At 50.3% G+C, this 25,818-nt stretch overlaps 2 protein-coding genes across 5 annotated transcripts; one reads left to right on the forward strand and one right to left on the reverse strand.

The window, feature by feature from the left end:
• On the reverse strand, nucleotides 1–20,552 carry VPS16 (VPS16 core subunit of CORVET and HOPS complexes). Its single transcript, XM_084887144.1, has 24 exons — nucleotides 20,391–20,552; nucleotides 7,792–7,880; nucleotides 7,440–7,537; nucleotides 7,224–7,352; nucleotides 6,990–7,134; nucleotides 6,749–6,864; nucleotides 6,523–6,645; nucleotides 6,352–6,407; nucleotides 5,979–6,068; nucleotides 5,791–5,885; nucleotides 5,564–5,640; nucleotides 4,575–4,706; nucleotides 4,349–4,476; nucleotides 4,156–4,191; nucleotides 3,876–3,984; nucleotides 3,583–3,717; nucleotides 3,378–3,486; nucleotides 3,189–3,286; nucleotides 2,997–3,104; nucleotides 2,597–2,674; nucleotides 2,334–2,503; nucleotides 2,157–2,253; nucleotides 1,437–1,540; nucleotides 1–1,322 (listed from the first exon to the last, which is right to left on the reverse strand). Exons 1-24 carry the CDS (start codon nucleotides 20,441–20,443, stop codon nucleotides 1,178–1,180), a joined length of 2,520 nt encoding a protein of 839 aa, XP_084743270.1. The 5' UTR covers nucleotides 20,444–20,552; the 3' UTR covers nucleotides 1–1,177.
• PCED1A (PC-esterase domain containing 1A) lies at nucleotides 20,245–25,601 on the forward strand. 4 transcript variants are annotated; one of them, XM_084887146.1, is made up of 8 exons: nucleotides 20,245–20,352; nucleotides 21,293–21,438; nucleotides 21,936–22,015; nucleotides 22,125–22,363; nucleotides 22,456–22,606; nucleotides 22,720–22,966; nucleotides 24,606–24,875; nucleotides 25,216–25,601. In XM_084887146.1, the coding sequence occupies exons 2-8, from the start codon at nucleotides 21,315–21,317 to the stop codon at nucleotides 25,461–25,463; spliced, it is 1,359 nt and encodes a 452-aa protein (XP_084743272.1). In that variant the 5' UTR covers nucleotides 20,245–20,352; nucleotides 21,293–21,314; the 3' UTR covers nucleotides 25,464–25,601. The 4 variants fall into 4 exon arrangements, with proteins under 4 accessions (XP_084743272.1, XP_084743274.1, XP_084743271.1 ...); XM_084887145.1 differs by lacking the exon at nucleotides 20,245–20,352 and adding an exon at nucleotides 20,670–21,006; XM_084887148.1 differs by lacking the exon at nucleotides 24,606–24,875.
• The last annotated feature ends 217 nt before the right edge of the window (nucleotides 25,602–25,818 follow it).

A 25,818-nucleotide genomic window follows, 5' to 3' on the forward strand; every position in this document is an offset into this window, starting at 1 on the left:
TGTTTTACAATTTGATTTATATTTACTGGCAGGATTCTCACAAATTTACATTTACAAATCAGGTGGGGGAAGGAAAAGAAAAACCTTTCTGGGCCTCTCTCACTCGGTGATGAGGCTTACCCTCCCTCTGGACTTTGGTTTCCTCCTTTGTCTTCCTTCCAGACTAAGGGAGTAACAAGAGGAAAAAGTCATGTCCTGGGGGTTGGCCTGGGGCACTGGGACAGGAAGCCAAGGTGCACTGGATTGCAAACTGAAAGCTGGAGATAGGTTCACAAGAGGGACAAGAAGGCGCTCCTACTGACTGCGGACAAAACCTTCATTCCTGGTAGAGTGGAGCCAGTGTCTCGCTTGCAGTTCTTGGCAGAATTGCCAAAATAATTCCATCCTTTTCTCTCCAGCTCAGAAACCACTCAGGAATTGTCGCCACTGTTTAGTAGGCTGGGTCTCCAAAGACTCCACCTCCAATCCCTCCAATCTGCTGGCCACATGCTTCTCATTAGTCCTCCAATTCTCACTGCAGCGCAAACCGGGGCCCTTCTTGGGTCCCCCAGCTTACAGAGGGCCCAATTTTAGTTCCAGCTCTGAGCCATCTCTTCTGTTACCACAAACATCCAAGAAGCTCTAAGATACCCAAATGTCCAACCTGGTTTCAAATCCATTTTACCACATATTTGCTGCTACCAAACCTCCCTGGACCTCAAATTCCTCTTCTGTAAAATGGGGTTATGTTACCTGTTTCACAGGCCTGGCATGTGGAATAAATGAAACAATCGTCAAATGTTTATCACTGTTCTTGTATGTGTGTGTACAATGCTTTTCAGTACGGTTCTTCAATTGTTGCTTAAGTTTTGTGTTATCTCTTCCCACAATCTTTCTGGGGGCTGGGAGCTTGAGAGAGCTTTCCCTGGTAACTGTACAAAGGGGCAGGTCTCTTATAAATGTACCTCCTTCTCCAGACCCACCACAACCATGGAGTTTTGCTGAGATGTCTGCCTCTAGCTTGCTGTTGCTTAGGTGGGACTACATAAAGCACTCTAAGACGTTCAACTTTATTTACAACCAGACCCCTGGCTCCCTTCCTACCCCAGCTCCTCAGCTTAGCTCTGGGGGAGAAGCTGAAGGAACAGTGACTCTTCTGCCATGCCCAGGACGTGAAGAGACGTGCAGGGTGGGCCCCTCACTTCTTCTGGGCTTGTGCCCTGGCCCGCTGAATCTTGTCGGCCGTCACTCCATCTGTGGCTCCAGTGCAGTGGGACAACACAAGGCTCAGCTCTGCCTCATTCCGGCGCTCGATGGCCACGTCTGCAGCCTGAGCCACATCCCTGTGGTTTGAGCAGGAGGGGAGATGGTGTTCGGCTGACCAAGGACACAAACCATGCCCCTCACCATCCACTGGCTCAGCCACATAGCACCCACAGGGCCCTCAGCCGACGCACCCAACAAGAAGCAAGGCCTTGACCTTCTGCTCGGGACCCACGCGGGAGGCGTACTTCTTCGCCTCAAATTTGTTGTGTTGCTTCATGCAGATCTCCACAAAGGGCTTAGAGAGGAAGGGGGTAAAGGGAGAAGATAAGGCAGAGCCCCCGTGTCATCTCTTATGAGCAAAAGCCTAACTTGATACATTGCCCTTGTATATTTTATATATTTTTTAGTGTCTATAATTCCCTCACCCCTGCCCTGACCCACGCCTGCAACAGATGTGAGCTCAACATTCTCAGGGCAGAAACAACCTAAATCAAAGATCTGTTAGAGCCTATAGACCAACTATTTCCATGTATCCACCCCACCATCCGCTGCTACCCTTCCACAACAGCTGTTTCCTGCCTTCTCAGGGCCTGTGTTTTCTCTCATGGCTGCCCCACCTACCTACACCTCTGAACTGCCTGCCACAGAAAACAACCCCCTCAAAATAGCCTCCTCTGCCTGGCAGATGTGTTTTCCCTGTCCCCTCCACCCTCCACCCAAAGTGGACTTTTTCCTTGACATCTCCAGGCCGACTTAGGCCCATTCTCCTGCGTACCTGACACATGCACACAGGAAGCACCCACTATTTTCACCAGAGGAACAGATGCGCCAGTAAGTCATCAGCCCATCTCTAGACCCGGTCCTCTCCCCAGGACTGTCCTCCCTGGCGGGAGGGAGGGCCCCTGCCTCACCAGGTAGCCAATGGGTGATTTCTTGCTCTTAGAGAACTTCTCCAGTTCCTCCCAGTCTTCCAGAGCTGCCAGGGCAGTCAGCTTCAGCCACCAGAGCCTGTGGGGAAGCTGGGCTTAGAGGTGCTGTAGGAGGGACAGGGAACCCAGGACCTTTTGGAAGCCTGGGCCCTCACCAACCTCTTGTCGGGGATACGGAAGTCACGTGCCAGCTGCTCTGCACGCTTGTTGTGGCCACCCAGGATGAGGGTCGTGACTGTGTCATGTAGAGACAGGTCTAGGAACTGACCCCCCAGCTCATCTTCTAGGCGTCGCTGTAGCCGTAGGAGCCGCATTTGATCCTCTGTGGCCTGGGGACAACGGATAAGGCAGGATGGAGATGAGAGAAGGGCAAAGTGGGAAGACTGGGAGAAGAGGCAAGGGAGAAAAGGAATAGGCCAAACCTTGGCTGCAAACTCATTCTTGGCCTTGTAGAAGGCGTCGGCTGCTGTCTGCAGAGCTGCTACCCGCCCCTCAATACGCTGTGAGGGCAAGAAGGGAAGCCTGAGCTCACAGCTCAAGGTATCTCAGTCCTTCCCACCCAGGATACGGTTTTCTCCATGGTCCCTGTGCCAAGGGTCACCAGGACCAGCCTTACCCATTGGGTGAACCACTCTGGTGTCCCTAGTGGGAAGGCTAGCTCCTCTGGGACCAACCCTCATTCTGGCCTCAGGTCTTCTCAGACTCTCCCTCGAAAGTGAGGACCAGATAAGGTGTGTGCCAAATAGGAGGCCTAGATACCTGGTGAAGGAACCAGCCCAACAGCCCAGCCCACAGGCCCCACCCGCTCTGTGGGCCTCAGACCTCCTCTGCGGCGTAGCTGGCTCGGATGTGGAAGCTGCCCAGCTCCTGGTGGTTGTCATCCTGATTGTAAAGGTCCTTCAGCGTCTCTAGCTCCTGGTGCTTACAGAACTGGAGCCAGGGCAGGCAATCAGTCAGTAAAAACAACTCAGGGGCTCAGGAGGCTCCAGGCCTACCACTGCCCACTGCACACACCTGTCGGTACAGGCTCAGGGCCATGGGCTGGTTCCGAAGGGTCATGAAAAAATCTCCTCGGTTCAGCTCGTTCTTCAGGTGCAGCAACACCGTGAACACTACGAGACAATAAAGTGGGGTGGGGACTCCAGCCCAGCCCCTTGCTCAGCCCAGCGGCCCTGGCCTTGGCCTCACCCAAGCCTTGCTCACCCAAGTCAGTGTCCCCACTCTCGATGGCCTTGCTCAGTGCCAGTTTGCTCCTCTTCATTTTTAGGAGAAGAGGTACCTGCTCTCCAGAGCGAGGTTCATACTCCAGAAGCTGTGGCGTGGGAAAGGAAGACACAGAGAGAAGGAGCTGGCCTGGGGGCCTTGGAAACCCGTGTCAGAACATTTAGAAAGGGCTGGGCACCCACACCTTGATAGCCAGCTCTGTGCGGCCACAGCCATAGGCCCGAGCAGCAATGTCGGAGTAGGAGACACCAGGTGTGTCCCCCAGCTTCTGGTTAATGGCTCGAGCAACATCCTCATCAGACACGTCCTTCTGTTGTACCTGCAGAGGGCGGGGGTGGTACATACACCTGGATCTCACCCTTCACCCCGCCTGTCCTCAATCAGAACCTGGCCCTTCAGCCCTACACTTCATATTTCCTACACCTCCCCAGCGTGCGGGAGTCTCTAAATGCTCTGGACCCTGAGCTATATCCTCACCTTGTAGCAGGCCCAATGGGCCAGGATCCTGCTGACACCCTGCACTTCAGGAAGGCGCAAGTACTCGCATATCTGGATGGCCAGGGGGTAGAGCCTCCGTAACACAAGCCTGGCAAGGGTACGGGGGTGAGGTGGGGTAGAGAGAGGGTGCAGAGTGGCCACAGTCTGTAACTCCCAGATCCCAAAGAATGGGTCAGGAGCAGTGTCCATAAGAGCCCACCAGGGGCTGTAATGCTTGCCCACTTAGTGCCCTCCTCCCACAACCTTGGGCTTACCGTACCTGTCTAGCAGCACCTGGATGGTGAGCTGCTTGTATCTGCATTTTACCTGGTTAAGGATCCAGCTGGTAAACAAGCCTTATTTGCTAAAGACTTTCAGGCAGTATCTCTTCCCCCTGTATCCCTGGCAATCCCCTGCCCCCCCCAACCTGCCACCCCTGGCTATGAACACCCTTCTAGCAAATTTGGGGATACTGGCTATAGGTGAGGGGGATCCCGATGTGATAGTCCCGAATGGCATTGAGCACACGCAGGTCCTGACACATACGCACGAAGCCATCAGGTGGAAATCTGTCGAGGAAACACTTTCCGAACGAAGCAGCCTTCGGAGAAGTACCAGAGGACAAGAGACGTGAGCTCCCCTCACACCATCCCAATCTTGCCCAGTGCCCCTCCCACTAGCCCCGTAGCCCAAGCCAACCCTGAGCAGGCTCTTCTGCATGTCTGGCCGGTGCTCATGTCCCGCAGCCTCAATGCACTGCTGCACGGCCTGGGTCAGCTGCCCCAGCTCCTGGATCTCCCGCAGGTACTCATCCGCTTTCTGGCTCTCTTTCTGGGGGAAGTGGGGATGCCAGGGATAGAGCATCATGGTGGAGAACACCCCCACACCTGGCCCCCAGGCCCCCTGGCATGTGGCTCAAATGAGCTGCAGAGGTTAGAGCCCAAGCCACCTCAGCCCACTCAGTCCACCGAGGTGTGCAGTATTCCCCACAATTGCCTGTGGGTAGCCCTGATACCTCTTTTATTTTATTTTATTTTATTTTATTTTATTTTATTTTATTTTATTTTTTTTACAGAGAGAAAGGGAGAGAGATAGTTGGAAACATCAGTGAGAGTCATCGATCAGCTGCCTCTTGCACACCCCCTACTGGGGATATGCCCGCAACCAAGGTACATGCCCTTGACCAGACTTGAACCCGGACCCTTGAGTCCCCAGGCCGACGCTCTATCCACTGAGCCAAACCAGTTTCAGCTGATACCTCTTTTTTAAAAATATATTTTTATTGATTTCGGAGAGGGAGAAAGAGATGGAAATATCCTACACATCCCTTACTGGGGATCAAATCTGCAACCCTACTGGGGATCAAACCTGCATGTGCCCAAAACCGAATTTGAACCTGGGACTCTTCAGTCTGCAGGCCAACACTCTAGCCACTGAGCCAAACCAGTTAGGGCGGCCCTGAGACCTCTTGATAGTAGCCCTGACTTGTGCCTGGGCTGGGGATAGTGGGGCCTCCCTGCCCCTCCCTATTACCACATGGAGGACCCCATGTCACTTTAGTCCATCTGAGCTGGCCCTCTCCAGCCCAACCTAGTGCCCTGCCTGGACCCTTTCACAGGTGGCACCTGGCTGGGCCAATTAAGGGAAGGGAAGCATCTTGGGGCCCAGGGAGAGACCCAGGGCTTTACCTCATATTCCTTCTGGGCCTCTAATAGCAGTGCTCCGGGGGCCATTGAGGCAATTTTGAAGATCTCCTCGCTGGCCACTAGGGAAGGGATATGGTGAGTGTAGGAGGCAGGCAGGGAATCCTCTGCTCTCCCTCAGTGCTCTAATCCTGCTCTGGAGCACTGCCCCACAGCAGTGGTGCCAAGGTGCCCCCGCCCCAGGTCTTGTGGCCCTTTTGTGAGGGCCTCACCTGGAACCTCATGCAGGAACTCATGGGTGCTGCGGGAGAAGATGCGGACCCCATCCAGCTCAGGTACCAGGTAGGAGTCCTCATCCAGCACAAACCTGAGCTTGGTTAAGGTTCCTAAAATGGGATGGGACAGATGACCCCCGTTCCCTTCTCCTCTCCCATCCCCACAGGTAGCTCTCCAAGGATACTGGATGCTCTCAGGTGCATCACCCACCACCATCAGCCGCTTCTCCCAGGCCACCACAACAGCCTTCTCTTTGCTACGAGGACGGCTGCACCTGTGGGCAGCACCACACATACATGTTTGAGACATACACCGGACACCATGCCCTCAGCCAAGTCTCTCACATCACTACTTATATCACTTTGCCTTGGGATAGTCCTGTGCATGCTTCCTGCTCCTTATCCCATCCTCTGACTGACTTGAGTGAGACCCACAGCAGGCAGAGAAGATACGATGCAAGCTCCACTTGGCGTGGCCAGTGGACAGGATGAACCAAAGTGACCCAGGAAACAATGCTATGTCCAGCCTCACCCCCAGTATAAGACTCCCATCCTCACCAGACCATCTGCTTCGGGGGCGCCCGGATGTTGCAATTGAACTCGCAGAGTTTTTCCTAAAAGGATGCAGGGAATGTCATGGTCCTATCCAAGCACTCAAGTTAAAAAGCCCCTTCTCTACCCAAATCCCTGGACAAGGCAAAGTGCCCCTGTGTTTTCCCAGGAACAAACCTTGAGTGAAGCTGTCCCCATCCAGATGTAACCCGTGTCTGTGAAGAGTGCCAGGTGTCGGTAGGTGAAAGAAACAGCCATCTGCAGGAAGCTGCTCACTCCTGGGGCCAGGCCAGGGGGCGTCTGGGGAAGGGTCAGGGAGGACACCCCAAAATACTAACTTCTCAGCACCTCCTCCTGGCCTACCCCAACCCTTCCGTTTCACTCCCATTTCACAGGCCCTCACCACGGTGGAGCAGGCTGCATGGTCTAGGAGGTAAAGATCGGGCCCCACAGCCAGAAGAACGTGTGCCACTCGGTCCTGGCACAGTGTGGTCCAGCAAGAGGGTGCGCTCTGCAAACCTGTGGTCAGGGAAGAGGACAATCCCAGGATGACCAGAGCCCAGAGCTTTTGCCTCTGTGGATCCCGCGGTCTGGAAGCACATCTGTGGGCACGGAATGATTGTCTCAGGAGTGTCAGCACTCACCTGGCACTTCTGGCATTCGGCGGAGTTTGAGGTCACCCACATTGGCACTGAGGGTGAAGCGGTGGGCCCCTGTGAGGATGGCCACTCCGGAACCAAACTCAGTATGGAAGATTCGAGCATCTAGAACCCGATTCTGGAGCACCTCCTTGAGAGAGGGACAAGTGGATAGGGATGTTGAAAAAAGCACAGGGTCACAGACTCCATCCCTTTCCCCCAGCTTCCTGTGGCCCCTACATTGCCCATACTGAAGTGTCTCCGGAAGTCCCCATGGAGCCCATAGACCAGCACTACACCATCTTCCTGAACGCACAGGAGCTCCTCTTCAGCCGACCAGCCCAGGGACACCACTGGCCCACTCTTCCACTGGAGAGGAGGAGAAGTTCATGAATTATCTTGGGACGCAGGAGCGCTGCCCAGCCCCCAGCCCCAAGGCAGGCCAAAGGTGCTCACCAGCAGACTGGCCAGAGGCATGCCAGAAGCAGAGTAGATGTCAAGTACCGGCCGTACACTCGCAGGCTTCTCCTTCCGCCAGGGGTTCCTCAGCAGTGCTGCAGGGGGAGAAGAGACCTCCTGTCCTAGTTCACTAGTCCCAGCCCACGTGAAGCAGGCCTCATGAAGTAGCTCCTCAGGCCCACCACCCTATGCAGCAGGCCTCAGGAGAACCAGAATTAAAAGCATCTCAATTTGGGCGGGGAGGGTGGCATATGCCAGTGAGAACAACCCAACAATAAGACCCCTAGGAATCAAGGACCTTGACTTCATACCATGGTCCCAGGGCATGTGAGGCAGAGGGGTGACTTACCAATGGGGCCTCCATAAGGCGCAGCAGCCACCAGGCAGTCCCTGAGCTCCTCCTTCAGGTCCCAGTCCATGCTGTACAGCTCATACTTCCTGCCCACAGAAAGGCGAATAGAAATCAGCTTCCTCGTGCCCATGAATCTGGATGAAGTGAGCCCCAGAGGAACCCCTAAAGCCTCCATTTGTTCTCCACAAGAACCTGTGGCCCCTCCAGGGGTGGGAGGGAAGGTGACGACTAGAAACAATATGCATACTTAGGTGCAGCATGGAAGGATGGGGTTCTTGGGCAAGGATACATGGTGGCAGGAGTTCCTGGAACAGGCAGGCTGTGTGGCCAATATCCAGGGCACAAACTGAGATAGGACTAGGGTGGGTGGCAGGCTTGAGTTCATTTAGCAGGAAATAAAACCCTGCTAGAGGGTCTATGAGGGTGGAGAGCCTTTCTTCTATTTCTGATTATTATTTTTTAAGAATAGTTTATTGATTTTTTTTTTTTTTTTAGTTTATTGATTTTTAAAGAGAAACATCAATATGGGAACACAACATCGATCAGCTGCCCCCTATATGACTCCCTACTAAGGATTGAGCCCAGGAGCCCATAAGCCCGCAATCAGGGCTTGTGTCCTTAACAGGGAATCAAACTGGCAACCTCTTAGTGAATGAGACGACGCCCAACCAACTGAGCCACACTGACCAGGGATATTTCTGGTGCGTAACACCGAGTCAGATCATGGGCCTTATACCTGGGGTCCAGCTCAACACTAGTTAATAAAGAACTCCGTTTCAGAAGTACTGAGTTGGCAGTGCCTGAGAGAAACCCAAGAGGAGCTCTTCAATCAGTCCCGAGCTGGGGAGAATCCTGGGTTAGAGATGTCAATCTGTGAGTGCTTGGCTTACAACAGGAAACTGACATCGCAAGCCAGCACAAGATGACTGCAATCTGAGATGTGTGAAGAGAGTGTGTGCCGCATGAGAAGACAAAGTAGGAGGGGAGAAGGGAACAGAGGAGTAGGCACTATTCCAGGCTGTCAAGAAAAAACGGTGGTTAAGGAGAGTGCTTTGTCTGGCATCATTTCAGGAACCTTCCCATTAAAGATCCGAAAGATGCTTGCCATTACCTTCTTTTTATTTCACATTCTTCTTGGGGTTCTAGTCAAAGTAATTTAGGGGGGAAAAACAGAGAAGTTTCTATTTTGGAAAAGGCTCTAATTTTCTTTTCTTTATTTTTTATTAAATTTATTGGGGTGACCTTGACAAAATTATACAGGTTTCAGGTATACAATTCTATAGCACATCATCTGTATATTATATTATATATACCACCCAAGTCAAGTTTCCTTCTATCACCATTTATCTCCTCAGGTCCCTGCTGATTGCTCATTGAGGCTCCTTATGGGAACTTAGCCTCAGCCGTGGGTGCAGCCATCTCTGTAATGGAGTGATGGTCAATCAGCATATTCCCTCTTTATTAGATACACACACACACACACATATACACACACACACACACACACACACACATATATCTTTATATATATATACATATGTATACTTTTACAAGCATATTTACATATAATCACATGAATGTATAAAAATACATAGGAAAAAACGCTCGGAGGCCTCCACATTAAGCCAGACAGTGGTCACTTTGGGGGAGGGTGGTGAGTGGGGGAAGGAGATAGGAGGACTTCCAATTTATAGGCCATATACTTTTGTATTATTGGAATCTTTTACAATCCCATATGCCTTTCTTTTGACACTTTGTTACTAAAATCATGGGTAAAAATCTGATGGGAAAGTAGAGCCACACAGACCTAGCATGCCAGTTATCAATTCATTGCTGTCAGCTCCAAATTCATGCTTCAACATGTTGTGTTTAAGGGACAGCATACATTTTTTCCTTCACAGTGAGTAAGATGTTAAACTTTCTTAGTAGAGGGCTCTGGAGGGACACTGAATGAGGAAGGGGTTCTACTGCTGCTTCCAGCAAGGCTTAGCCAGGAGCCAGGGTGTGAGATAGGGGGTGGTGATCTGCCCCAGCCATGCAACAACCTAGAAGGCTTACCCAGACTAGTGATAACTTCCCTCGGCTCCCTGCACAGACACCACAATCCAGGCCTCCTGCCCAGGCTGTACTTCCTCTGCATGCCAAGATGCTTGACCACTGGCTGTCCTGCCTGCCCACTGGAGCGTTTCCTCTGATTCCCTCTGCAAACCCATGCTCCCAGCCCCTGGCTGTGGCTCACCTTACAGACACTGTGTGCTCCAGGCTGCCTGCTTGCACCAGCTACCCAGCTTGCACCAGTTACAGCTCATCTATATTCCCCTACCCACGTAGCCCCAGAGGATTTCCTCTTTTTTTTAATCCTCACTCAAGGATATCTTCCGTTTATTTCTAGAGAGAGTGGAAGGGAGGGAGAAGAGAAAGATGGAAGGGATGGAGGAAAAAAGAGAAACATTTACATGAGAGAGACACATCCATTGGTTGCTTCCTGCATGCTCCCCTATCTGAGCTGGGGTTGAAACTGAGACCCTTTGGTCTGTGGTCTGTCACTCCAAACACTGAGCCAAACTGGCGAGGGCTGAGGGTTGCTTCTTGCTTTTATAGGAACTGTGGGCCAGCAATGGCCCGGCAAACCAGTGAACTTCTCTGCCATCTAGTGGGCTAAAACTGTACAGGGTGGGGCAAAAGAACAGTTATGAGTACTTGAAAGAGAATTACTCCTGTATTATTATTTATTATTCTATTATTTTCTATATGAACAACTGTAAATTCCTGTATTTTCTCCAATGAGGCTTAAACCCCAGCCTGGGAAGGGCCCCCCTTCTAAATTTGTCATTCCTTGGGTACTCTCCCTAGGCTACCATATAACATTTTCTTATCTCTTTACTCTTTTTTTCAATTAATATAATAATTCCTTATATTTCTCAAACTTTGCCAGTTTAAATCTCCTGACTGGACCTAGACCGATAAAGACTTGACTCTGAGAGTGGTCCCAAGAGACAGACCACAAAGATGGGATTTGAGCGTTAGATTGGTCATGTACTTAAAGCTTGGGTGCAGTGCTGAGCTCCCTGACAATGGGAAATGGTTATTAGTAACCCATTGCATCCAGTGACATCATAATTAATCCAGCCTGCAGTTTTCTGTGATGAAATGCCAAGACACACATGTGCTTTGGGAGTGACTTCTGTGCCTGATTGTATGTGCCTTCTGTGACTTCTGTGCCTGATTGTATGGCAGTAATAATGATTGTGGATGGATTATTTTGAGTGCACTTGAACATTTACAAAGAGAAAATTACAAGCTTGAGTCTGTTAGCTTTCAGTTCAAGTCATGGTCTGAGAAGCAGAAAGTGTCTATAACCGCCCTAAAACAATTTAATATTTATTACAGCCATACAGCTGCTACTGCTGGAAATCAAAAGCAAATTTTAATTAAGTGGATTGTTAAATTATAACAGTTGAATTCACCAACATGTTATTTCTCATGGGAAACTTAGGGCACTAGTAAGGAAAGAAAGGAATCCTGAAAACTGGAAGGAAGATATCTGGTTAGACCCAGATGAATCTAACAATCTTGAACCCCCAATTCATTGAGTCTTCCTTACTAGTAGAAGTAGCTTGCACTCCTGTGTCTGTGGAGATTTACCTTCTTCTGCTTGAAAATCTTTTGATGACCTCAATTGGGGCAGAAGTCTTGGGAGCCTCCTTCCCCAAGGCTGAACTAGCTAACTCTACCACTCTGTGGCTAACCTGTCAACAGCAGGGACCAATGCATTCCCAGGAGGACCAACCTAAATTGATTACACTGGACCTCTTCCACCATGAAGGGGGAATGATTTGTCCTCACTGGAATACAGATACATTCTGGATGTGGATTTGTCTTCCCGACCTGTAATGCCTTTGTCAGCACCCACCATCTGTGGAATTACAGAATGCCTTATCTCATGGTGTGACATTCTGCAAAGCATTACATCTAATCAAGGAACTGTTTTCACAAAAAGGAAAGGGCGTCATGGGCTCAGGTCCATGAGATCAATTAGTCTTACCATATACCCCATCACCAGGAGTGGCTGGCCTAAATCCATTGACAACTCAGTTACAGCACCAGTTGGAAGCCAGTATCCTAAAAGGCTATTACATGGTGCTGTTTCCTCTAGAGTCAGAATCAAGGGATGGAAGTGAGAGTGGCTCTTCTCATTATTACACCTACTGACTCTTACAAAAATGTTGCTTCCAGTTCCATAACTTTGAGATCTATTGGTTTGGAGAGGTCCATCTCCCCGGGGAGAATGTTTCCACCAGGAGATACAATAGATTCACTGAATTGGAAGATAAGAGCGCCGCCTTGCCATCCTGGGTTCCTTATGCCACTGAACCAATAGGCCTAAGAAAATGGCGTTAATTTACTGGCTGAAGTGATTATCCTGATTACCAAGCGGAAACTGAGTTGCTGCTACATAATGGAGGCAAGAAGGACTATGTCTGACACTCAGGGGATCCCCTGGGGCACCTCTTTGTACTTTCTGTACCTGATTGTAAGGTTTAATGAAAAACCTCAGCAACCAAAGAAAGCAGAATGACTGAAATGACGGTTTGGGTCACTCCATTATGTAAAGAACCAGAGCAGTGGGGGTTCTGGCTGAGGACAAGAAATGGGCAGTTGAAGGAAGCCATAGACAACAACTACAATCTAATGACCAATTACAGAAATGCAGCCTGTAGTCGCTTTGCACATTTTCTTCACACTTGTTACATGCATGTGTTTATATGTATACACTAGCCATTATCTTCTCTCTCCTTCCCATTTTTTTATTTACACACAAATAATTAGAGGTTAACTTTACAATTTCATTTTTGGGTAACATGACTATTCAGTGGGACTGAGGGAGAAATTAATACAGTGATAGATATGACTGCTAAGATTGCTTTCTCATTTGGGGAAAGAGTATTTACTTGTAAGAAGAATGGTGGTAGCTTCATTAGCAGAAATATAGACTTTTGTTGTTATGAGGAAGTTCGAAAGTGTATAGAGGGTGCATATGGAGCTGAGTAGTCAAAGGGTAGACGGTGCCAGTTATCAATTTATCTATCAACTCCAAATTCACCCTTCAATACGTGCTTCACATGAACTAGATGTTAGCTTTTCTCAGTAGAGGGCAGTGTAGGGACACTGCAGGAGGAGGGAACCTGCTGGTCAGTCAGCAGTGTGGGAATGAGGACACCTGGTGATGCTCTGCCTCAAACACACACCCAGAACAAACAATCCCTTGATAACCTCACAGCCTTGGCCTAGACTGGCGTCCATTTTCCTGTGGCTCTCTCCACACAGACACTGCATGCTTTAGGTCTCCCCCTCACACTGGTGCTCTCCCTCTCTGTGCAACCTCTGGCCAACAGCTATGGCTCATCGGAGTAAAGGAGGGCTGCTTCCTGCTTGCGCAGTGACTATGGACCAGCTCTGGCTCTGGCAAACCAACCATCTTCTCCACTACCCAGTGGGCTCCAACTATACCTTTTCCATCAAGGTTGGAATGCCAATTAGGGAGGGTACTTCTATCTCCTTCTAAGTTTGTCCTTCCTTTCTCCTCAGCCCTAGGGGAGGACAGAGTTTTATCTTAGTTACTTTGTTATCACAGTTTAAGAGTTCTTTATCTGAAACTTCACTCATTTAGTCAGTCCTTGCTTTCTGTCTTTCAGTTAGACAAGTACTGATGCAACTAGTGTACCATCCCACAGACCACTTGCTTGTTACAAAGGGAGAAATATGACTTTACAATGAAGGATGTGGCATCACCATCCTAATTCCCTTGTTAATGTCAACATCCTTCATAGCAGACAACCCGATAAAATGCTGACTCCAGATGTGATGCAGCACAAACACCATGTCATTGCCTATAAAGCAATTCTGCCAAAAATGTTCAACTAGAATCTAATCCAGTGGTTCCCAACGTGGGACACATGCCTCACAGTGGAGCAATTTGATTTTTCAGAGGGGCAATTAAGAATGAGTTATTAACAGTTATATTTTTCATTTCTTATGGTTCTAGGGGCCTCATATACAGCATATAAATATATATTGTGACATATTTATGCATTTCAGTTCTCTATTATGTTTTGAAACTTTTTTTGCTATTTTTTCATATCATTTCATATTTTTTTTTTTTAATTTTCTTAGTATTTATTCCCCAGCACTTCAACTGCCTTTTTGTTCTTTTATTTTTCTCTTTCATGGATGCCATGTTCTTTGGAAGCTTGTTTAGACCAAGTTAATGGCCTTTTAGGTTTCCTCCACGTGAATAGGAGTTCACTTTTTAAAAAAATATATTTTTATTGATTTCAGAGAGGAAGGGAGAGGGAGCAATAGGAACATCAATGATGAGAATCACTGATCGGCTGCCTTCTGCACACTCCCAACTGTGATTCTCTCTCATCATTGATGTTTCTATTTCTCCTTCTCCCTTCTTCTCTGAAGTCAATGAATATATTAAAAAAAGAAGCAGCAGCTGCAGGTAGCCAGCATCTCAGGTGATTTGACGTAAGGGGTCCTGGACAACAGCAGCAGAAACACTGGCTGAGGGAGGGTGTGGGTGGATGGAACATAGTTTGTGACAAGGGAGACAGGTGTTCATCTCCTCAGAGGGGTAGGAAATAGAGGAGGCAGGTTTGCTCCAGCGACGCCTAGGTCCTTCTATACAGTGACTTCCAGTTCTCCAGGAAGCATGAGGTGAAATTAGCTGTTGGGAAGAGGGACAAAGGAGACTTTAAATGTCACTATTTCCAAAATGTTTTGTTTACAATTAAATGTTTCTTTGTATAATCTTCTGAAAGGAAAAGCAGAGCACTTGTGGTGAGTGTAGGCTGACCCCACATAACAGGATTGTGAGGGCCCACTTGAAGCTGATGCCATGGATTTGTAGTAGACTCAGCCTCTCTGTGTCAGATCCTCATAGCAGTGCTCAGCAGCCTGGGTAGAGCACAGAGATGATGAGTGCTGTGATTCTGGGCCAGTCAGGTGCAACTAAAGGGCAAGGAACCAGATTGTCAGGGAAAAGGCAAGAAAGAGACGGAAATGACTGACCATTGCTGTACACCAGCTGGACAGGGAAAGACACATTTATAGAAAGAAATTTTGCATGTGGACAGAGAACAGCGGACTCCAGGAATGAGGATCACAGTGAGGTTGAAAGACAGGTGTGTTAGAAGGTATCAGTGTCAGGGAGGACAGGAGCTTGTGGCCAGAGAGGGGGCTGTCTGAATTGAACGGTTGCAGTAGAGTAGTTCTGGATAAGAACAGCACACAGCTGGGGCGGCTGAGGTGGATAATATCACTTGAGTAGAGCTCATGGAACCCTGAAGCCAGGTGGTCAGGGAAGTTACCCTGGAACAAGAACTGGGATGCTTAGGAGGCTGTGGGCCAAAGTCTCTATTCAAACAATCAGTGAAGGGTCCAGGAAGTTGTGGGTCAGGGCAGTGACACAGGCTAGGGTGGGAAGGAGGCTCTGAAATGGGTGCACAGTAAAGGTCAGGGAGTGAAGAGCATCAAAGCAAGGACCACTTCCCAAGGCTTTGAGGTAAAGAAGGCTTCGCAGGGACAGCGAGGTGACTCAAACCTCGAGGGCAGCATGGGCTATGGATGGGCAGAGTGAAGGACAGCAGGGGGTGTGGCCTCTCAGAAAAGTCTAGGGATGTAGACTTTGTGAGGACAGGCCACACCTTCAACGAGGAATGCTGGTTATATCTCTCTCTTCTACTCGAAGATCCCAGAAGTGGAAATCCCCTGAGCACCAGTAAATGGACTCTAGAGTCTAATGCCAGGAAATCACTAAACCTAGCAGCTCTGGTCGCCTCAATTCCAGCCTCCTCGAGGAAACAGTGAAGAAATTCTCCTGCCAGCGCAGCTAAAATGCTGGAAATGTGTGGTCCACTACAGTGTGAGAAGAGTCCTGTGTGAAAATAGATGATCTCTACCTCTGGCTTAGTTGGTTGAACACTTTCTCATGCACCAAGGGATTCCTGGATCGATTCCCAGTCAGAACACTTATTAGGGTTGTAGGATTGATCTCTGGTAGGGGGCACGCAGGAGGCAGTTGATCAATGGTTCTCTCTCATCAATATTTCCTCTCTTTCACCCGTCCTCTCTCTTTAAAATAAACTAAAACATATTAAGAAAAAATACATGATCTCCAGCCTGTCCAGGCTGGGCTGATAAACCACTAGGAATGAAGAAGCACATTACATCTAGCCTTGGGGAATAATCTATTATTTATAAAATATCCAGGCCCTAAAGAGAATCCATCATCATCCCTGAAATCCCTTGACTCCTACCTCCTTCAAAAACAAATACTGCCCTGGCCTGTGTTTCTCAATGATCAGTGTCATCCCATGTACTGAAAGGTGGAAGGTTCGATTCCCAGGGAAGGGCGTGTACCTGGGTTGTAGGTTTGATCCCTGGCACCAGTTAGGGCACATGTGGAGGCAACTAATCAATGGGTTTCTTCACGTTGATGTTTCTTTGTCTCTTTCTCCCTCTATACCCCACTCCTGCCTCTCTTCCACTCTCTAAAAATCAATGGGAAAAATATCCTTGGGTGAGGATTAACAAACAAACAAAAACAAAACACAAACACAAACACAAATACTACTAAAAGAACTCTTGTACACTGTTGCTGGAAATGTAAAGTGATTCAGCTACCACAGAAAACAGTGTGACAGTTCCTAAAAATATTAAGCAGAATTACCATAGGATCTAGCTACTCCATTTCTGGGTATATATCCAATAAAATTGATAACAGGGTCTTGAAGAGCTATTTTTACGGTACTGTTCATAGCAGCATTATTCACAACAGCCGTGAGGTAGAAGTTACTTAAGGGTCCATTCGAGGATGAACAGAGAAGAAAAATAAGATATACATACAATGGACTTAACAAGAAAGGTAATTCTGATACATTCTAGTGTCATGGATGAACCTTGAGGGCAGTACGTTAAGTGACATCAACCAGTCACAAAACAGCAAATACTTATATGACCTATCTAGAGTAGTCAAATTCATAAAAACAGAAAACAGCATAATGATGGTTGCCAGGGATGGCGGAGGGAGAGAATGAGGAATTATTATTTAATGGATATAGAGGCTCAGTTTTGCAAGATGAAAAATTTCTGGAGAGTAGTTGCACAACGATGTGAAAATATCTACTACTACCAGATTGTACTTTTGCATGAATAAGATAGTAAATTTTTTATCATGTGTTAACTACAATTTAAAAAATGTTCATCTTTTTATGTGCAAAAAAGAAAACAACCCGCCAAAACCAGTTTGGCTTGGTGGATGGAGCGTCGGCCTGCGGACTGAGAGGTCCCAGTTTCGATCAAGGACATGTAACTTGGTTGCGGGCACATTCCCAGTCGGGGGTGTGCAGGAGGCAGCTGATCAGTGTTTCTCTCACATCGATGTTTCTAACTCTCTATCTCTCTCCCTTACTCTGTAAAAAGTCAATAAAATATATTAAAATAAATAAATAAATATTAGGAAACTCAAAAAATCTGCTAAAATAGTCTACTTCTAAGAAGAGTTTCAGAAATAGACAGGGTTTGGCAAAAGTAGGTTTATAGTTGTTCATATGGAAAAATATATAATCCTATCCTATACAATAAAAGCTTAATATGCAAAGTTCAACCAATCAAAGTGTAGTATGCTAAGGATATGCTAAGGCAGCTCAACCACTTGCTATGACGTGTACTGGCCACCAGGGAGCAGATAGTTGACTGGTAGACCAGTTGCTATGACATGCATTGACCACGTGCTCCAACGAGTAGTTTAGCTTACTGCTGGGGTCCAGCAATCAGGACTGAGTGAGACAGGCTGGACTTGCTCTGGAGCCCTCCCGTGGTCCCTCCTCGGCTGGCCAACCTCCCACATTGCTCCCCAGCTCCGATCGTGCACTGGAGGGGGGGGTCCCTCAGCCTGGCCTGTGCCTTCTTGCAATCCAGGACCCCTCGGAGGATGCTGGAGAGCTGGTTTCGGCCTAATCCCACAGGCCAGGCCGAGGGACCCCACTGGTACACAAATTCATGCACCAGGCCTTTAGTACAAAATAAACTCTGTTGTTATATGCTATTTTAGAATCCTATACCCTCCATTACAGTGATTATGACCAAACAAATACTGAGTCGAGAGTGTTTATCAACAATCTCCCCTGCTGGCTGTTAAGTTCTATGAGGAGAGACAGGGTCCATGTCTTTTTATTGTTGATACATTCAGCCTGGCAAAGGGGAACAAAATTAATTAATAGGATTATACCAAATTTCGTTCCTAGGATAAAAACAGCTAAAATTCTGAAGCTCCATAGAACTAATCATCATTCCCTCTCCTTGCCTTTTCCAATTAGTAAGTTTTCCGGAACACTACCTTCAAAGAAAAAGAATCCTGTTCTATAGATAGGACTCAAAATGCTCTGTCTGTCACCTGTTTATCATTCATTCATTTTACTGGAACATGTAGTAAGTCCTGGCATGAGGCTATACACAAATACAAACACCCAAATATCTGCACTTAAAGCATTTCAACTGGATGAGAAGCTAGGAAATGCTATTTTATTTTTCTGTATAAACCAAACAAACAAACCTATGCTTTAGCACAGGTTCTAGAATAAGGCTGGGTTCAAATCCTCACTCCACTACTTACTAACTGTATAAGCTGGTCACCTAACCTCTCTGTGTCTCAGTTTCCTCATCAGTGAGAAGGGTTTACCGGTAATAATGATTCCTAAAAACAAAGAACCGCCGAAACAGGTTTGGCTCAGTGGATAGAGCGTCAGCTTGCGGACTGAAGGGTTCCAGGTTCAATTCCGGTCAGGGGCATGTACCTTGGCTGTGGGTACATCCCCGGTAGGGGGTGTACAGGAGGCAGCTGATTGATGATTCTCTCTCATCAATGTTTCTAGCTCTCTATCCCTCTCTCTTCCTCTCTGTAAAAAGTCAATAAAATATATTTTTAAAAGAACCCAAACAACCAACAATGATACCTATTTTGTGGGATTGTGAGACTTAAGTTAATACAGATAAAAGTACTTAGCAAAGTGTATAGTACATAGAGAGGCACAACTTCTGCTAGCCAAAATAATATATGCTCCACAGCAAGGCTCAGACTTCTACTCCTTTCTGCAGTACAGCACACACAGGTAAACACAGGCTAGCCACGCAGGTCAACACTTCGACCTCCTGGTGCATCGACAAAGCGATAACTTCATATCATTAATACGAGTTCTGTAATAATGAGGCCATTACTCTCCTATTTAATAAGCCTGCATAGGCAACATATATTTTCAAAAGTAATACAAGTTAATATTTTCAAAAGTGTATGCTGTGTTGTTGTAGACACTAAATGTCATGCCAATTACATCCCTTCTCCACAAAAACAAGTATCGTTCTTTCCTCACTTTACTGATTTTAACTAAACTTTTGCAATTCCCCCCCCCCCCATATTGTATGGAAACATATTAGAAATAACAAATGCAACAGAGGTCTAAAAACTGCCTCAAGGCATTTGTCCCTCGTACATACGGGCAAAATGGTGTCTTCAATTGAAATAAGACTTCAATGAGATGTCTTTGTGATCTTTAGTTGCAATCAATGAAGTGTTTCTTAAAAACTTTATTGGGCAACTACTTACTGCATAGCAGGCACTGTTCTAAAGAAGCACTGGAGATAAAGAGATGTAAGAAATATGCTCTCAGCCCTCAAGAAACTTGGTTTAGCAGAAGAAACCTTCTATACAATCATTGCCCTACTGTGCCATACATAAACCCTGGCACTGGGTCCAAAGGAAGGTCAGCTGTCTCTACTGGGTTAGATCAGGGGAGAGTACAGAAAGGACCAAGTCTTAAAGGATGAGCAAGAATGGTCCAGACAAATAATGAAGGAAATGGCAGTGCCCACAGAAGGAACTGCACGCTGGGGAAAACACAGGGAGCCATGAAACCTCAAGCTATTTTGGGGTCCTGTTCTGTGCAACCGAACCCAAAATTTGGGTACAAGATGGGCAAATGAAGTTGGAGAGATAAATAGGAGCCGACTTATAGATCTAACAAGAGTAGTTTGTACCAAGGATAATGATGGAAACAATTTACACTTTAGAAAGATAAGTGGAATCTACAACTCCCATGAGAGGGCTGTCCTTAGCTGGGGGTCCCAAATCGCACAGCCCCGGATTCACCGACGACTGGTCCCCTTCTCCCCGCCTTGGTCAGCTACCCAACCCGCCGTGAGCCCCTCCGCCTCTCGGGGCGGCCCTGGGGTCTGACTTCGGCAGGAGCCTGGGCACTCGCTGTCACCAGGCGGCCTCCTCTAACGTGATGTGAGCATCATTCCGGAAGCTGACAGACCGAGGCTTCAGCGCTGGGCTCTGCCCCTGCCCGTGTGACCACTAGGCTTGCCTGCCTCAGTTTCCGCACGTTCAGCGGCAGACGCCGGGGGAGAGCCGGCGAGGGGCGGACCCCGGCGCCGAGTGACGGGGTCGCGCGCGGCGGGCTCCGCCCCGACTGGAGCCGGCGGGAGAGCGGGGTAAGCCAGGCCGTGGGTGGGAGAGCGGGACGGCTCACCGATAAAAGGCAGAGTCCCCGAGCGGGTTCCAGTTCGCCGTGTAGCAGTCCATGGCTGGTGCAGGGGGCTCCTGGGCAGCACTGACGGGGACACCCGCCTAGCGAGGGCTCCAGGCCGCCACTTCCGCTTCCGCCCTCCTGGATCACGTGGCGAGGCCGCCGCCGCCGCCTTGAGCGTTCTGGGCAGCAGCATTCGGCTGCCGCCGCTCCCCCGCCCACACCCGGGCCTAGCGCCCGCCTCGGTGGGCCTGGCTCCGGTTCCTGCCCCGGCACGGCAGCCAGCCCCGCCTCCTTCCTGTCCCCTCGGGCATTGAGGGTGCACAGGGCGGGACATGGGGGACCGGAAGTGGGAGCGATGAGCGTCGCCGCCCCGGGCGCCGAGGCTCGAGGCGCCGTCGGGGCCGCCGCGACGCACGCATGGAGAACGCTGGGCGCCGGGCTTCGCACCGACGGCTAATCGGGTCGCACGGGCTCTGCGGGGCGGGGACTGTGCAGCACCGACCGACCTCCCCGGGCGCGGGAACATGAGGCCAGCCCTGGAGCTCAGTGCAGGCGAGGCGCGCGGGGCGCGGGCCTGCCCTGTTCGCGGGTGAACTGCTTGGCGCTCCGGGAATCGGTAATTGGCGCGGGCGGGTGCGCGCGCATGCGCGAGGCCGTGGCGGCACGTGGCGGGGCGCCGGGCGGCGCCGGGCGGGAAGCGCCCCTGTGCCCCGGAGGCCTAGGCGCCTGGCGCCCCCCTGCCTCTGGCGCCAGCGGTGACCGAGGCCCGTGCCACTATGGGCCCCACCCTGCCGCCGCCACCGCCTGGTCCCTGGAGCTCTGAGCTGCCGGGGAGGGGCCGGCGCTGGTCTCCTTTATCCTGAGTTCCCGCTCTCGCGGGACTAAGTGGCCTCTTCCTGCAGCCGGGTCCTCCACAGCGGCGGCATGGTCTTCTGTCTGGAGAACAAGGAGCCGCGCTGCTCCCGGCGAGGCGCCATGGTCCACCTCCAGGCCTCGGAAGTCCAACAGCTGCTACACAACAAGTTCGTGGTCATCTTGGGGGACTCAAGTGAGTGCTCCCCTAGGATCACATTGCTCAGTCCCGCACCTGCAGCCAGTGTTCTAAGTCGGAGACTTTGCCTCCATCTCTAACCTCCTCTCTGACCCCTAGTCTATTCCAGTCCAGTAGGTTTTCTCATTTCATTTCCCTGTGCACCTTCACAGGTGTCCTGACAGATGTAGCCTTGTCAAGCTTTTCACACCATCTTGCTTAGCGGTTTTTCTCTCCCTGACCTCTCCCATAATTTCCCTTAGGGGAGCAGGTGACTCAGCTGACTCCTGCTAGCTCTCAGGTCACTGTATACTACGTTTGCGGGTGGTGCACAACTAGAAGGATCAGTGGCAGTGCCAGGACTTTTGAACCTCACCCTTTCTCCTGCCTCACAGTCAACACTCCACAGAAGTGGTGTTGGGCAACCCCAGCCTTAGGAAAATGAGGAGCCTGGACGTGGGAGACAAGGGGATGGGGTGAGGCTTGCCTTAGCCCCATGATCTGTCTCCCTACAGTCCAGCGAGCTGTGTACAAGGACCTGGTGCTCCTGCTCCAGAAAGACTCACTGCTCACAGCCGCTCAGCTGAAAGCCAAGGTGAGGGAAACTTGGTAGTAATGCCAATGGTGGGGTGGGCACAGACCCTGGCCTGGCAGGGTCTTCCTCCTTGGCACGGGTCTGACCAGCTGGGTATGGGGGTGGGCAGGGGGAACTGAGCTTTGAACAGGACCAGCTGGTGGCTGGGGGTCAGCTGGGCGAGCTGCACAACGGGACACAGTACCGAGAGGTCCGCCAATTCTGCTCGGGTTCTGGCCACCACCTTGTGCGCTTCTACTTCCTCACCCGCGTCTACTCCGAGTACCTGGAGGACGTCCTGGAGGAGCTGACGTATGGGCCTGCTCCGGACCTGGTGATCATCAACTCCTGCCTCTGGGATCTGTCCAGGTTGAGGGAACTATTGGTTGAGGGTGGAGGTATGGCTCAGAGGCCATCTACCTCTGTGCTGTTTGTTGCCCACCCACTGTGCTGCCCAACAGGTATGGCCGCTTCTCAATGGAGACTTATCGAGAGAACCTGGAGCGGGTGTTCATGCGCATGGACCAGGTGCTGCCAGACTCCTGCCTGCTGGTGTGGAATATGGCAATGCCCCTGGGAGAGCGTGTCACTGGGGGCTTCCTTCTGCCTGAGGCAAGTGACCCAGCCCCAGGATGGAAGGAGGGGACAGTTGATCAGTAGATAGAGGACCGTCCATCCCCAGCCTGCTTCATTCTGTGGCCCTTAGATGCTGTCCTTTCTCTCAGCTCCAACCCCTGGCGGCCTCTCTGCGGAGGGATGTGGTTGAAGGGAACTTCTACAGTGCTACGCTGGCCGGGGACCACTTCTTCGACGTCCTGGACCTCCACTTTCATTTCCGGCATGCAGTACGGCACCGGCACCGGGACGGTGTCCACTGGGACCAGCATGCCCACCGACATCTCTCACACTTGCTTCTGGCCCACGTGGCTGACGCCTGGGGTGTGGAGCTGCCCAAGCGTGACTACATCTCTGGTGAGCCCTGTCACGAGTGGGGAGGGTGGTGATGCAGAGCGGGCCCTCATAGCACAGGGTGCACAGACAGAACAGGACAGAGCTACTCTAGGGGAATAGAGGCCCCTTAAGGATTGCTTCTCTCTCACCCCCTGAGGAGGGTAAGATCACAGGAGCAACAGGGCAGTCCAAGGTGGTTCTTCTGGTCTGGCCATATAGTGACTTTTGGCTTCTACGAGTATTGAGTACATGAGAGCATGTCAAGAGATCTCTACCCTACAGATGAACTAGAAGGAAATGGGAGTACTCTGAGCGAGGCATGGAAGTGAGGGGTAGAAAGATACAGAGGGAGGAAGGCCAGTCCAGGCAGTGTGGCAGAAGTCCCGTCAGCCTCTCAGTTCCTGCCTGCTCCAAAGGGCATCGTGGCTGAGTGTTTCTACATCTGCTTCTCCTCTGGGTCATGTCCTCAAAGGAAAAGTTTCCTGCCTCCCTTGTTAACAGCTCATGAACCCTTTTGCTTCCGTGTTTAGCACAGTTGCTGTGTGCACAGTAGCTACAGGTTAGCGTTTGGTGAAAGAGACACGAGTTGTGTTAGAAAGCTGTTAGCCAAAGCACGGGAGGGGAAGATGGCACAGACAGACCAGCAGTGTTACAGAGGCAGACTTCTGGGGCTTGGCAGCCAGGAGTTGGAGCATCAGGGAGGTAAATTAGGATTTTGATTATCTAATGGTCCGATTTCCTTGTGTTTTAGATGAGAGAACTGATCCCCAGCAAAGAAGGGATGCTCTAAAGGCCATGAGGCTAGGTTGTGGTGGCTCAGGTCTCCTGAGCCAGTTTGTAGCTACAGAAATAGGGGCATCAAAAGGCAGAGTTGGGAGGAGATTGAGTTGGTGAGTTTGGTCAGGACGGTTCGGTCTGAGGTGCTGTGGAAATGCGGAGTAGATGTGGAGTCAGTGGTGTCCACAGAGAGATGGGAGCTGAAGGGCATGAGTGTGAACCTCGAAGGAGAGAGCAGAACCACAGCCACATTTTGGAGGTGGAAGGAAAGAGAGGCTAATGGAGGAAACAGAAGGAGATGAAGGTAGAGGCATTTTCAGGGAGGATGAGGCTATTGACCATGTCATGTGATTGTCAGGAAGAAAGGAATTTGTTAAATTTGCCAGGAAGTGGCTACATTTAGTGGGGAAAGTGTTGCATAATTGGAGCAGGGTTAAAGAGGTAGTGAGCAGTTGCTGAGGGAATGGAGATTGGACACAGTACTCCGGACATTTGAAAGGAACAGGGCACTACTGGGGGAAGAGGGTGACAGGATCTTTATGTTTATAGGAGAGAAGATTTACTAACTTATTTACTGGTCTGTGGTTAGTTGCTCGGAGAAGGAAAGACTAAAGAGCCAAGAGCTGAGCAAACAAAGGTAGAAGGCTCTTTGGAGGGGAGCATGAGGTCAGAACAAAGGTGGATCTACTGACTTTTGAGAAAGGCAAGGGAGAAGGAACACACCTGGGGCTTGGCCTGAAATGAGAGGGAGTGAGGGAAACTGGGTAGATGGCAGAAGGTACTCCCGGCTGGAGGAGGGAGTAGAGGTTTAGGGGAGCGGAGGGCTAGCGTTCAGGGCAGCCTGGCCTCTCAGGCCTTCCTAAAACAACCATCCCATTCCTAGACCCATGGATTGAGGACTGGCCAGAGCCGGATCATCTGTTCCAGGGGAGCCAGGGGCAGCCCCCAGACTTTGGGGAGCAGCTGGCCTTGCCCCCACCTTCTCCCTTGCCCCCTCCCATGCCTTTTCTCTACCCCCTTCCTCAGTCTTCCCCACCTCCCTTGTTCCCACCCCTGTCCCAGGATGCCCCTTTTTTCCCATGCCAGCCCTTCCCACCCCATGAATTCTTCAATTATAATACAACGGAAGACTGCTCAATGCCAACCCATTTAGGTAGGTGCCTCTGCAGCCTCCATTCACAACCTTCCAGCCTCTCCTCGCACCTTTCCCAGCCTGGCCTCCTGTGTCCAGGCCGGGAAACGAGAGCAGTTGGATAACACTTGTACTCCAGCCTCTCCACCCCCTCCTCAGGATTGGGTTCAGTCATAGCTGAGTCTAGAACAGCATATGTAGACTCGTTGATCAGTTCATCGATTGTCAGTTTCCTGGTTTGGAGGAAGTATGGGGAAACTGAAGCCCAAAGGAACTCACCCTGGAGGACCAGAGCAGCCTAAAGGCAGAGGGGGCTCAGTGGCTAGAAGCCCACTCTGTTAACTGACTGGTTCTTTTGTAGGATGTGGCCCTGGAGTGAATGTGGTGCCTGGCCCGCTGCCACCTCCAGTTTCTGGCCCTGTCCACCATGGTCAGCACCGGGGCCCGGTGGTCCACCGGGGAATGCCGCGCTGTGCTCCCAGCAGCCCCTACCATGTGCCGAGGATGGGGGGACCCTGCAGGCAGCGGCTCAGACACTCAGACAGACTGATCCACACGTACAAACTGGACCGGCGGCCTCCTGCACATTCGGGGACGTGGCCTGGGTAGACTGGACCTTGGGCCGGGGCTGGATGTGCCAATGGCCCTGCAGGGCCTGCCTGCCACCCAGGTGCTGGGCCATGATGCTGCTGTGCCTGGCATCGTTCTTGTCCACTGCTGTCACCAATAAAGGCATGGAAGAACAGAGTGGCATCTTCCTGAGTCTCCCAAACCACCACCTGAGGAGCTGGGAGGCTGCCTCTGGGCTCTTTCCAGCTTTGGACCTTTCACCTCACATTGTTTGGGAATCACTGAATGTGGCTTTCCTGTTGCCTCACACCCTCATTCTCACCAGAACACATGTGCACTAACAAAGATCGTGGGCAGGTTACCTCTTGTCAGCAGCTCTCTGGGATTGGAATAG

This window comes from Pipistrellus hanaki (assembly GCF_964339955.1).
Source record: "Pipistrellus hanaki genome assembly, chromosome: 6".
Lineage (NCBI taxonomy): Eukaryota > Metazoa > Chordata > Mammalia > Chiroptera > Vespertilionidae > Pipistrellus > Pipistrellus hanaki.

Coding starts and splice junctions, on each gene's coding strand:
- VPS16 (XM_084887144.1), bottom strand. CDS start 20,443: ATGGACTGCTACACGGCGAACTGGAACCCGCTCGGGGACTCTGCCTTT. Junction 7,881..20,390: donor GGGGACTCTGCCTTTTATCG/GTGAGCCGTCCC, acceptor TTCTGTGGGCAG/GAAGTATGAGCTGTACAGCA. Junction 3,718..3,875: donor CCCATTGGGCCTGCTACAAG/GTGAGGATATAG, acceptor CGCCCTCTGCAG/GTACAACAGAAGGACGTGTC.
- PCED1A (XM_084887146.1), top strand. CDS start 21,315: ATGGTCTTCTGTCTGGAGAACAAGGAGCCGCGCTGCTCCCGGCGAGGC. Junction 22,016..22,124: donor CCGCTCAGCTGAAAGCCAAG/GTGAGGGAAACT, acceptor GGGGGTGGGCAG/GGGGAACTGAGCTTTGAACA. Junction 24,876..25,215: donor CTCAATGCCAACCCATTTAG/GTAGGTGCCTCT, acceptor GTTCTTTTGTAG/GATGTGGCCCTGGAGTGAAT.